Here is a 13,292-nt window from a genome sequence, read left to right as displayed (position 1 = left end):
GGTTGGGCATCTGGGACTGCCAAACTGAAGCCATTTTTCTTTCTCTAAATTTAAAGAAACTTATGTGTCTCTAACACATACTTTTCCAGCTGCAAGCATATGTTATATCACTAAATAGCTTACTATTCTGAATCAATAAATAAATAAACTGATGTTTCCAGAGCATACAGAGCTATTTATGCTAGGTGAAAGCAATAAGTTAAGCAAATATTCAAAGTTCTAAGTATGGAGAGCTTCAGGGGAATCTGCAGTAATATTAGGTTCTCTTTGGAAAAAACTCTCAAGGGTCCCTCTCTCAAGCCTGGTTTGGTCAAGACTTAATAGATGTCTTAATGAAGTGACTTAGAGTCATCAAGAAAGCATTTCAAAACTCTAGTACTAACCTAAGAAAAGAATTTTCCAAAGAGCTTTCATAGAGCTTCCTGATTAAAATCTATACTTCAAGCATTTCCTAAAGAAGCAAATGCTGTGGAAGCATTTTGAGACCAGCTAGTATCCTTTGGGGAAAGCATTTTTGGTTTCAAGTGGACAAAGTGAAGGAAATGAGAACTAGTATGTTAGAAATTAGGTACTACTATTTATTATTATTACTTTCCTATTTCAGAGGTAAGCAAACTAAGGCACATAAGGTTAAACAATTCCCCAAGTTGTAAAGCCCATAAGTATGGGTCTAGTAATAATTAATGTCGTTTTTAAACATTCGTTTAAAATCTTGCTTGGCGTTGACTTGTATTGACATAACCTTCAAACATGTGGTATCTACAGAACGTGTGAAGTGCAATTAACAAGTTTTGCTTGAAAAAGTTTGTGTTTGGTTTGGTTTTTGTTGCAAAACTAGGGCTAAGAAGATGGCGGATGAAGAGCATATTCAGCACTGCATGCTTTACGAGTTCCAATTAGGAAGAAAAGCAAGTGAGGCTGCAAAAAACATCTGTAGTGCTCTTGGTCAAGATGCAGTTAGCGCCAGAAAATGCCAGCATTGGTTTGAGAAATTTCGCGAGGGAAATTTTTCGTTAGATGACAAGAGTGGTCGAGGCCGTGTGTCCAATTTTGATCAAGAAGCTCTTCAAGCTCTTTTGGTGCAAAATCCTCAAATTACCCAACAAGAGCTTGCGACAACTTTAAATTGTTCACAAAAGACAATTTCCAATCAATTGCGTGCACTTGGCAAAGTCCAAAAGTTTGGAAAATGGGTTCCTCATGAGTTGACCGACAACAACCGTAATCAAAGAGTCACAATTTGCAGTTCACTCCTCTCTCGTCAAAACCGTTTGCCGTTTTTAGAGCAAATTGTTACCGGAGATGAAGAATGGGTGCTGTATGTTAATTTGAAAAGGCGGCCTCAATGGTTGGACAAAAATGAGGCTCCGCAGCCCACGCCAAAACCTGACTTGCATGCGAAAAAGTGATGTTGTGTGTTTGGTGGAATTTTAAAGGAATTCTTCATTATGAACTTTTACCATCTAACCAAACCATTACAAGTGCAGTGTATAGTGCCCAATTGGAAAGGTTAGCCCAAGCTTTAAGAGAAAAAGAACCCGCGCTGATTAATCAGAAGGGCATAATTCTTCACCACGATAACGCACGACCGCATACTGCAAGAATCACTGCTGAAAAACTGCGCCAGTTGGAATGGGAAGTTCTCCCTCAACCTGCGTATTCTCCTGATATTGCCCCTTCCGATTACCATTTGTTTCGTTCTTTGCAAAACTTTCTTCTTGGAAAAAAATTTAATAATGAAGAATGCCTCAAAAATGCATTGACCGAATTTTTTGCATCAAAATCACAAGAATTTTACAACAGAGGGATTAAAATGCTTCCTGAGCGTTGGGCACAAGTAGTAGAAAACAACGGCAACTATATTGTTGATTAAATTTTGTTGTATTGTTTAAATAAATTCGATTTAAAAAAGTATTAGAAAACGACATTAATTATTACTAGATCTAATAGAACAGGATATAAATCCTGTTCTGATCGATTCCACAGCCTAAGTGTCTTTTCCTCTCTAAATTGGAACACCAGACCCCGATGTATAACTAATATAGCAAAGAACCTCTTTGGGCTTAAGGTCAAAGCTCATTAATACCAGAGATTACAACATAGTTGTCTGACCTAGGAACCTAAACTATTTTAACTGATCTATGTTAAGAATAATGTTGAAATCACTGGACTAGATCACTTGCTCTAGTGGAGCTCTGCTTTCCTTGCCATGCTCTCTCGTTTCATTCCTGTATAGTATTAATACATCTTCAGCAACTCCTCCTCAGCAGTGTCATTGTTTCCTGTCTTAAATCACATGGAGGAAGGATATTGTATGGTACTCTATGTACACAGCTGTGTTTCAATGTCACAGAAGACTTTTTTAAAACAGGTGAACTGAAGATGCTTATGTAAATATTTTCTTTCAAATATTTTTGCAGAGCCTAAATATTTTTATAATATCAACATCATGCTTTTAAATTTCATTCATTTTTACCTTTTTCTTGCCTGTTACTGTCCATTCTTTGAGTACTTCATTAGCACTACCTGTAAGAGAAATCAATCACAGATTTTCTCTCTTAGCACATGCATGGTCAAGAGGAAATAGGTGTCTCTGCATTTTGTAAATGCTAGAGAATTTCTAAAATTTTAACGGGAAAGTTAAGGTTCAAGTCTCTGAGCTAATGAAATGAGATAATCATATCATACTTATCTTTTGCAATACCCGCCCATTTAGATTCCCTTTCTCCATGTAATTTTCTCAGTAAGTTCTTCCAAGAAGAGACTAATGTAGCCTGACAATTTTGAAATTCTTTTATATAACTCAGACCAAATACAAAGATGAGTGGTTTCAGCCCAAGAATATTATACTATCTCCTCTCCTCCAGATGATGACACACCACTTTGGCTATGTTCTTTTAGAGAGCTGTACACTACCCTAGACCAGTGGTCGGCAAACTGCGGTTCGCAAGCCACATGCCTCAGTCAGATCGAGGACATTTTTAGCAAAGGCCAGCTTAGGAGTACCCTAATTAAGTTAATAAAAATGTACTGTTGATATTTGGGTCTGTTGATTGAGTTTGCCGACCACTGCCCTAGACCTAAATGCTAACATTATAAAGAAAACAGATGACAATGAAAAAAAACCATATAGTATTTCGGCCTGTTTATTCTATACTGGCAGAAAAACAGAAACAGGGAGACCTAATCTGATGTACCTATACAATGATATCTTTTTTAAATGGCATGATATGTTATATTATCATGAAGTCTACTATATCACCTATGAAATACCAGGTTTTTAAATGGATGTTAAAGAAGTTTAAAGCAACTTCTAATTGAACAAACACAAACTTATTAAAAAAACTAAACTAGGATTACCTTCCATAAATGCTTGTACTGTTTTGTCCACACAATTATCAAAGTGCTGCAAAACCAGGATGATTTCATTGTTGCTCTTATTGGGAACTATTGCACGCACTGCATTTATCTGGAAAAGATGACAGGGTCATTAAATTTTAACATCAGTAGGTCAGTCGGCAACTGAGACCTATTACAGAATGACATTTCATTCTTAATAATATGTATTACTCTTTAGCGTCAGTGAGAGTACATACAACCATCTCACTAGGAATGATTAATAGATGAGTGATAGCATCACATAAAAATTAATTTCAAAATTTAGAAAAGCAGAACATTTCTAGAAATAGAAGGTATATGCTAGATTTTGCTCAAAGAAAGGAAGGTCTAATTTAGATATCAAGTATTAATTTTAGCATCAACCCTTCCTCATTTTTAGCATACTGTAGAGGAAGGTGGCAAGTTTAATGAACCATCACCAATAAGAACTTAGGTTTTTATACAGCATTTTTGAAACATTTTATTTCGTTCATTAATTGTAAAACACTATAAAGATAATTTAAATTACTATAAACTATTTCAGGCATACAAAGAATAATGAGCACTCACTGTGTGACAGTCAGTTTACTAAAATAAAACAATGTAATTGAAGCTCCCATGAAATCCCTCATAAATCCCATTTCCCTCCTCGACACAGAAATTACTACCTTCAATTTTATACTATTTCAATACATGTTTTTGCACTTTTACAATGCATGTATGTATCACAGGTAATACATACTATTGTTTTGCATTATGAAAGTATTATCATATCATATGTCTATATTCAATTTGCTTTTTTCATATAATAGTTTTTGTGTGTGTGTGTGTGTGTTTTCATGTTGATAAATGCATCTCTTATTTAACTGCTACCCAGAATTTCCATTGTATTAATATAATCAATTTATTTATTCTCCGGTTAAAGACACATTGTTTTCAATGTTTGGCTATAATGAAAACTGCTGAAATTCTTAGGCTTATTTGCTGCTGAATCCTCAATGCCTAAAATAATGTTTAGCATATTTTAAGAAAAGAAAAAATATCAGGTCTTCTGTGAACAGTGAGAGAATGTCTCTTTTATATATAACCAGTAGTAGAATTACTGAATAGTAGAGTATGTACAAATTAGATAATGCTAAATTGTTCTTTAAAATAGGTATGTCAATTTTGTCAGATTTATTCCCAAGGCATCTTATTTTTAAAGATTAAAAATATATAATTTATAATAATTGCTTGTTTTTAGTTTTATATATAAATAATTCCTATCCAACAATCTTGGTGAACTCTTATTAGTTCTAACAATTTGTTGCTTTCTTGGTTTTTCTATGTAAACTGGGTTGTCTATAAATAATAGCAGTTTTTTTCTTCCTTTTCAATCCTTATAATTTTAATTTCTTGTCTTACTGTACAATTTAAAATTAGTTTTTTCTTAAAATGACCTAGTTCTTTTTGGTAGGGAGTGGTAGTTAGAAACCAAGATCTAAGAACTAGGTGTGTTCTAGGGAATCATTTATTTCTAGATAGAACTAGAAGGTTTTGTTGTTTACAGCATGAGTTCCTATTGACATCTTCAATTCAAATATAATATTAAAAGGCATTTTCTCATGCTTTTAAACATATCTTTCTTCCAAACTAAAAGTTTTAGCTCCTAAAAATGTTAAGTAATTTACTAATTTGCTTTATTCTGTAATATTCATAAAATAATATTATTAATAACACTATGATATATTACTACTAATGATAAAACATTTAATAAAATTTAAGGTTTACTTGCAATTATTTTTGTCCTTTAAATATATTCCTCTAGACATGTACAATAAGAACACTGTGTTCAAAAGTCACAGGAAAATTTGTTCTAGTTCACCATTTCCATGAAGGTAAAATATTTTTAGGACCTCATCTTTTATAAGACCTCAGCTCCAATTCCCAACCAAGGACAAACCTTGAGCTTTAGGGCCCTATGTGGTGAAACTCATTTGTTATGAAGACTGGCAAACAACATTGCTCTATACACTTAGCCCCTAGGGATTTTCCTAACCTCTATTCAGCTATACATTTAAAACTATGTATATTATTTTTCATTCTATATTTCTTGGTATTTCCTATTATGAATGTTTTCAAGTTATCTAGTCAGCAATACTGCTTGAAAAGAGAGACCTTTTATAGATGAGAAGGGGTATCTTGTCCAAGAAATAAGCAGAGTCTATATTAGAACCAGTCTTTTTTAGAACATTTGCTTTTATTTATTTATTATTATTTATTTTTTTTAGTACATTTGCTTTTAGATCTTTCTATACTTTTATTGTTTCAGGCTTAATTAATGATAAGGTTTAAAACCATATAAGTGGAAAGGCATATAATCTATAATCCAAAGAGAGATTATTTATAATTATACATTTTTGAGATAAACAAAATTCTTAGCACTAATTACTAGAAAATGGACTTTAGGCAAAATTTACAAATTCAGCAATAAAGGTAACATTCTGGTAACTTAAAATGTGAAAGTGTGTATATTCTTGAAATAATATATATCTCTTACTCCATAATCAACAATAAACTTTTTTTTAATAAGAGAAGTTTTTTTGAGAGCACATAAAGCTTTTGTTTTATGTTTTTCTCAGTATAGCTCATTCAGGGTTATATGACTAAAAACACCTAGTTTTCTTACAAAGGAATGTTACTTGGAAGATCTATTTCTCATCTTACTCTGAAATCTCCTGAACTTCAGAATGAGGGGAAAAGGAGACATATGTACTACTATTAGTAATACTTTAAATAATTAAAAAAAGAATCCTCTTCAAGTGAATGGAAAGATCCTACTCAGTTTGTTCCTTAAAAAATGTTGCCAGCACTAGCCATTTGGCTCAGTGGGGATAGAGCGTCAACCTGCGGACTGAAGGGTCCCAGGTTCAATTCCTGTCAAGGCACATGCCCGGGTTGCAAGCTCGATCCCAAGTAGGGGGGCATGCAGGAGGCAGCCGATCAATGATTCTCTCTCATCGTTGATGTTTCTGTCTCTCCCTCTTCCTTTCTCTCTGAAATCAATAAAAATATTTTTTAAATGTTGCCAAATGAGATTCACTTAGCCATATAAGTATTATAATATTAATTAATATTAAGGTGTCTTCAAAATAATTTAGAATGAATATATAGGGAAATATGCAAAAAAATGTTTGCACTTAACAGGTTGATTCTTCAAAACCTTCATGGTAGTTATGCTATGATAGACAATGGTATTGTTTTGTTCTTAAAGTTTCTCTTTCCTTAATGAGTTTGTGTAACCACTAACTATATTAGTAACTAAGTTTTATTATGACATTCAAGTTTACTATCCACACACTGATTTTCAACCTTTCCATTTCCTGACAAACATAAACCAATTACTAATATTCTGTGGCACACCAAAAAAATATACTATATTTTTTGTCAATGTGACAAAAATAAAATTGGTATAATTTTGATTAATTCACACTGGACGACTATGTTGGCTGTTATTTTTTTTACTTGATAATCTAAGGAAAAAGAGATCAGTGTCACTAAATAGTCAGGTACTGCATGTTTTTTTTGTGTGTGTGTGTTTTTAAACATTTTATTGATTTTTTACAGAGAGGAAGGGAGAGGGACAGAGAGCCAGAAACATCGATGAGAGAGAAACATTGATTAGCTGCCTCCTGCACACCCCCCACTGGGGATGTGCCCGCAACCAAGGTACATACCCTTGACCGAAATCGAACCCAGGACCCTTGAGTCCATAGGCTGTCGCTCTATCTACTGAGCCAAACTGGTTAGGGCAGGTACTGCATGTTTTAAAAATTCTTGCAGCACACTGGTTGAAAATTGCTGATCTGCCCAGCCAGTGGCTCAGTGGTTGAGCGTTGATCTATAAACCAGGAGGTCATGGTTTGATTTTGGTCAGGGCATGTGCCCGGGTTGTAGGCTCTGCAGGAGGAGGTCAATCAATGATTCTCTATCATTGATGTTTCTCTCTCTCTCTCTTTTGATGAAATCAATAAAAATATTTTTTTAAAGAAAATTCCTCATCCACATACAGTAACTAATCATACCTTTTCTTTCATGTTTTCAAAAGTTCCTCCCTGGGCCAGTACAGTATTGGACTGCAAATCAAAAATGAACCCTGATGAATCTGAAAGAACGAGAAGGAAAAATATATTCAACAATATCTAAAACTGACACGTGATCATCTCCCAAATAGAAGGGCCTTAAACTGTTAACAACTTATGTACTTTGCAAACTCTATTATATAGGTAACTGATAACTACATTTGAATTAAAATTATAGAAATAAAGTTTTATTTTAACAGAAACTGTAACAACTTAAGAAAAACACTAAATACATCAACTTTATTAAACTGTCTAGTAATCCTTATCTTTATCTTAATTTAAAAGGCCCTCTATAAATGTTGCAAGTCAATGGCTCCCCAAGGTAAAATTTAACACTAACTAATCTAAAAATATAAGTGAGGATAAGAGCTCCTGTGGCATTAACAATAACAACAACAATAACAACACATGAAAGTACCGGTAATTTCCATTTTCTAGAATGTACCACACACATCATGTTTTTAGACTATGAAGTCCATGAATACATTCCTCAGTCTAATGCTTGATGAAGCAATGTACTTGAATTTACATTACCAGCACAACTCGGGAAAACTTAAGCTTAATGTGATTTATTACAGAAGAGAGTTTGGCTTTCCTATACTTTTAAAGAAAAGGCTATCTGCAAATTTAATCCACTTCTTTACCTGAGACTATGTAATCAATAAATTACCTCCACTTTAAGCACTTAAAAACTTTGTTTTAATCTAATGAGATGCAATCCGGGAAATGGTTAGACTGTTTCTCAGATTATGATGTGTATAACTTATCTGGGACATTTTTGCTTAAAATGTAGATTCTGACTTAGTAGGCTAGCCTGTGGCCTAAGATTTTTACTCCCTGGTGGATCAACATTTTTTATCCAAGCACTATACTTGGGAGTAGTTTGGGGTTTAGAATTTCAACAAAGCAAGGAAAAGGGAAAGTTTTGAAAAAAGGGGTTGCTATGGTCTGAATGTTTGTACACCCCCTCCCGCATTTATATGTTGAGATTCTAAAGTGATGGTATTAGTGATTGGGGCCTCTGCAAGGTAAATAAATCATGATTGGAGCCGACATGAATAGGATTAGTGCTCTTATAAAGCTGACTGCACGCAGCTCCCTAGCCCCTGCCACCATTTTAAAACACAAGGAGAAGTCTGCCAATGGGAAGAGGGCCCTCCCCCAACCATTTGACACTCTGATCTCAGACTTCCAGCCTTTAGAACTGTGAGAAATTAATTTATGGTGTTTATAAGCCATCCACTTTGTTATAGTAACCTGAAGGGACAGGGGTTTTAAAAAATACAGCAATATTCTAGTACATTTTCAAAATTATTTTTCTATTATAACAGATGTATTTCAATTAAAGCCTTTTTTACAGCTCAGCCTTTATCCTGTGTTTTCAAATACTTCCTGGTTGCTATGGAAGATTGATAAGTTAAAATGATAACACATTTTGGTAATAAAAGTGGAAAAGAGAATATAAATACAATGTATGTCATTCTAAGAGAAACTATGCTTGCTAATTACTAATGAACCATGAATTCATTTATAGTTAACCTCTCTGTAATACTAGCAGTTTTGAGACTGTTAACAAATAAAAAAATCAGACTGCACTTACACAAACTCAGTTTTTAAGCCTTAGTTTTTCAGATGACTACATAATATGATTAATCCCCAATTATCTATAATAATAAAAGTGTAATGTTAATGAGACCAGACAGTTGAACGACCTTCCAGATGTCATTCCAGACGAAGCCATGGCAGTGGGGGCCAAGGCAGAGGTAGTAAGGGGCAATCAGGCAAGCATGCAGAGGGATTAGGGCGATCAGGCAGGCAGGCAGGCAGGCAAGCAGTTAGGGGCGATCATGCAGGCAGAGTGATTAGGGGCAATCAGGCAGGCAGGCAGAGGGGTCAGGGTGATCAGGCAGGCAGGCAGGTGAGAAGTTGGGGCGATCAGGTAGGCAGGCAGAGTGGTTAGGGGCAATCCGGATTGTGAAAGGATGCAGGGCGGGCTGAAGGACCCCCACCACCCCCATGCACGAATTTTGTGCACCAGTCTCTAGTCTTTAATAATTGAAGAGACACAGTACATATGATGAAAATCCTATATAATCAAAATACTATCCAGCAATCTTCTCAGAATTGCTGTAGGTCAGCCAAATGATATATTAATGAGCAGTGAGATGATACCATGGAATTCAAATCACCAATCTTTTTTAGGAAAAAGAGGAGACACAAAGTAAAGCAACTTTTCAGTGTCTATCTTAAAATGAACTATTACTAGCTTCTTATACATCATCTAAAACTTTATTTTTTTCTTTAGATGAAACAAACTGCAAGGAAAACAAGAATAGTTCTGCAAACACTTTCAGTTGTTATCCCCTCAAAATTAGCACAGTATTATTAGGGTTTATCTGGCATACCAATTAGGATAATGGTTAAAAATAATATTTCAGTCAGGATCCCAGCATGAAACAAATGGCACACTCAAATCAGGATAACTGAGGAAAGTTGTTAAAAAAGACTATTTTAGAAGGTGCTAGTAGGGAGTAGGGAAACTACAAGATGTACAATAGTACAGTTATCCCTTGGCTAATAACAGCAATATGCATTGCTATCCTGAGTTTTGAAGAGGCATAAGGAGATAGCAATTACTGGAACCCAGAGACAGAGGGCTTTTTCACCTCTGTTTCATCTGATGTGGTAAGGGCCATAGGACAGTAGCTATAACCTTTGGTCAAAGGTCACAGGAAGCCCACAGTGACCCACAGGGAAAGATTGAGGAAATAAATATCCCTATCTCACTCTTCTTGCCTCAATGTTACCCAATAGCTAAACCCAACCAGAAGCCAGAGGGCAAGAGAACCATTAAGGGAGTATTTATCTTTTCAATCACGAGTTCACCAAAAAGGGAAAACAATAGTTTAACAACTTAACTTGTTTATTCATCAGTTATATTGTCTCTTAAACCAACAAATCAAATACATTCATATCTTGTATCCAATGAATATATACAAAAGCTTAAGTGTCTTTTAACATTACAGAGAAAGTTATTTTTAATTCCCATCAACAATATTTAATGATTTAACAATTCTCTTATTTTTACATTAAAGAAAGCCCAAGATTTATTTAACTTCATTAGTAAGAACTGTAATGTTATTTTTAAAAAACACAACTCAAATTTTGTATTAGCAGCATTAGTACATATTCTCTGCTGTTTTAGATCATCTTTGAGCTAGCTTCATTTAAAAAACTTTGTATGTAGTCCCAGGGATTACATGAATTCAAAGTTTCTTTGAAAATTATGAAGCCACATAAGGATTATTTTGCTATCTATTTACTGCCAACATTCAGGCTTTTTTCTTTATGGAAAGGGGCACTAAAATAGAATAAAAATTAAAATATTTAGTTAAGTATTTATTTATTTCCAAGTAATGAGAAGGACTAATTTGAGTTTTATCTTTCTAATTGTTAATCTCTCCTTTTCTTTAGGGAAAGGTGAAAATAAATTATGATGTGGCTAAAAGATGGATAGCCAATAAAAAATAGGGAGGAGGAAAGAAATAAAGAAGCATGAATGATCTAAAAGCTAGATAATCAGTATGCAAATAAATCACATCTTATAAAATGCCTCTATGTGAGCTGGTCAATTAAGTCTGAAGAAAAACATTGTTTCAGCTACTAAGGGCCTATTTCAATCTCTCTCACAAGTCAAGCCCTCATTTTTAAATTTCACTTGCATTTCTCTATTTAATGGGATCTTCTATTTTATGAGATTGTTATTCTTGGATGTTATTGCAACTTATGGCATACTTCTGGGCTTAGATGGATTAGGTGAATTGAACACATTTTTAAAAAAAATTATTTCCTACTCCTCACTGTACTTCATATTCTCAAGAATTCTACCAGCTATTCCAGAACTCAATTCCCTAAGTAAAAAAAAATACACACACACACACACACACACACACACACACATATATATATATATATATATATATATATATATATATATATATATATATAATATAATATTTAAAAGTAAAACAGCCCTAGACTGTTTGGCTCAATCCGAGTGCAGAAGGTATCCAATCAATGTGTCTCTCTTACATTGATAATTCTCTCTTTCTGTCTCCCCCGCAACCCCCCCACCCCCGCAACTTCCATTCTCACTGAAAAGCAATGGAAAAAAATATCAAGTGAGGATTATTACCACCCCCCCAAAAAAAGTTTAAAAAGTCAAATAAATCTTCAATTACTAAGACTAGTACAGACTAATGGTAGAATTTTTGAGAATCTGAAGGAGAGAGAGGAAATCACCTTTTTAAAACTGAATGATAGATGTGAGGTATTTCCTTACCATTGTAAAAGACTTCGCTCTGGATGTTCCTTCTAGCCCTGTCAAATAGTCAATGTCGTCCCTCTCCACCCCATCCTATCCCCTTGCTTCAAAGTACAGAAATTCAGTGCGCACAGTATTAAATATATAAGGTCTTAATAATCCACATGGGTTTCATTACATAAATTAATAAAGTATTCTCTAAATAATGAGGGGGGAGTACAGAAATGAACGAGTCAATTTTAAAAATCACATGCTTCTGTCTCCAACAAAAACATCCTTCTCATAAAACCACAGCACTGCAAAATCTTACCCTTCACTCATTAACATCATGCAAATAAGAATTAAATCTATTAGATTCTTTCTTAAATTGACTTATGGATCAATAATTTATTTTCATTATAAACATTTCTATTTCCAAATAGTTGTTATAATTATCACAGGATGAACCCTAGCTTTATTCTCTTTTTAAAGAATATATTTTTCTTGATTTCAGAGAAGAAGAGGGAGAAATAGAAACATCAATGATGAGAATCATTGACTGGCTGTCTGACCCACACTGGGGAAAGAGCCCGTAACCCGGGCATGTGCCCTGACCAGGACTTAAACTGTGACCTCCTGGTTCACAGGTCAATGCTCAACAACTGAGCCACACTGGCCAGGCGAACTTTAGCTTTTATTGATTTTTTTTTTTTTTTTCAGAGAGGAAGAGAGAGGGAAAGAGAGTTAGAAACATCGGTAAGAGAGAATCATCGATCAGCTGCCTCCTACACACTCCCTACTGGGGATGTGCCCGCAACCAAGGTACATGCCCTTGACCAGAATTGAACCTGGGACCTTTCAGTACACAGGCTGACACTCTATCCACTGAGCCAAACCGGTTTCAGCAGAACCTTAGCTTTTAAGTGTTATACTGTGAAGGTAGGAAACTCGCTACACTTAACACACTTATTTAAGCCCATTCTTTTCTAAGAAAATATTTTCTCTTTAAACAATTTTATTGTGAAATATAACATTTACAGTGCATATACACATAAAGTATCTCAGCTTGATAATTTAGCACGAAATGAAAACCCAAATACTACTAATCAGGCTAAGGAAGAAAACATTTCTAATACCCCAGAAGTCTCCTCATGTACCCCGTCCTTTAGCTCCTCCACCAAAGGTAACTAAACATCCTTTCTTTATAGTTGCTACCAACTAAAAACACATAGCTAAGTATTATGGTATAGCTTTGCTTTTGTCTAAAAAGGACTAACTCCACATGTATTTAATTTTGATGCACTGCTTATTTTTGTTCAACAATTGATGCATTGTGTTTGTAAAATTCATGCATGTTCTTAAAGTAAATAATTTGTTCATTTTTCTTGCTTAATAATATTTCATGGTTTGATTATGCCATTGTTTATGCTGAGGTTGCTTCTAGTTTCTGGCCAATACAAATAATGCTGTTTTGAATACTCTTGTACAAT

At 34.4% G+C, this 13,292-nt stretch overlaps 1 protein-coding gene across 3 annotated transcripts in view; it reads right to left on the bottom strand.

Annotated features, from left to right (window-relative positions):
• The window catches only part of SPATS2 (spermatogenesis associated serine rich 2), a 75,727-nt gene that overhangs the window by 33,364 nt on the left and 29,071 nt on the right, over window positions 1-13,292 (bottom strand). For all 3 annotated transcript variants that reach the window (XM_036456776.2, XM_036456772.2, XM_036456773.2), the window contains 3 exons: window positions 7,443-7,522; window positions 3,361-3,469; window positions 2,477-2,526 (listed from right to left, as the gene is read on the bottom strand). In XM_036456776.2, the coding sequence (XP_036312669.1) occupies window positions 2,477-2,526; window positions 3,361-3,469; window positions 7,443-7,522 (239 nt within the window). The remainder of the gene's footprint in view (window positions 1-2,476; window positions 2,527-3,360; window positions 3,470-7,442; window positions 7,523-13,292) is intronic.

Source organism: Pipistrellus kuhlii, unplaced genomic scaffold, assembly GCF_014108245.1.
Source record: "Pipistrellus kuhlii isolate mPipKuh1 unplaced genomic scaffold, mPipKuh1.p scaffold_m20_p_3, whole genome shotgun sequence".
Classification (NCBI taxonomy): Eukaryota; Metazoa; Chordata; class Mammalia; order Chiroptera; family Vespertilionidae; genus Pipistrellus; species Pipistrellus kuhlii.
This window is presented reverse-complemented; position numbering and strand designations above follow the sequence as displayed.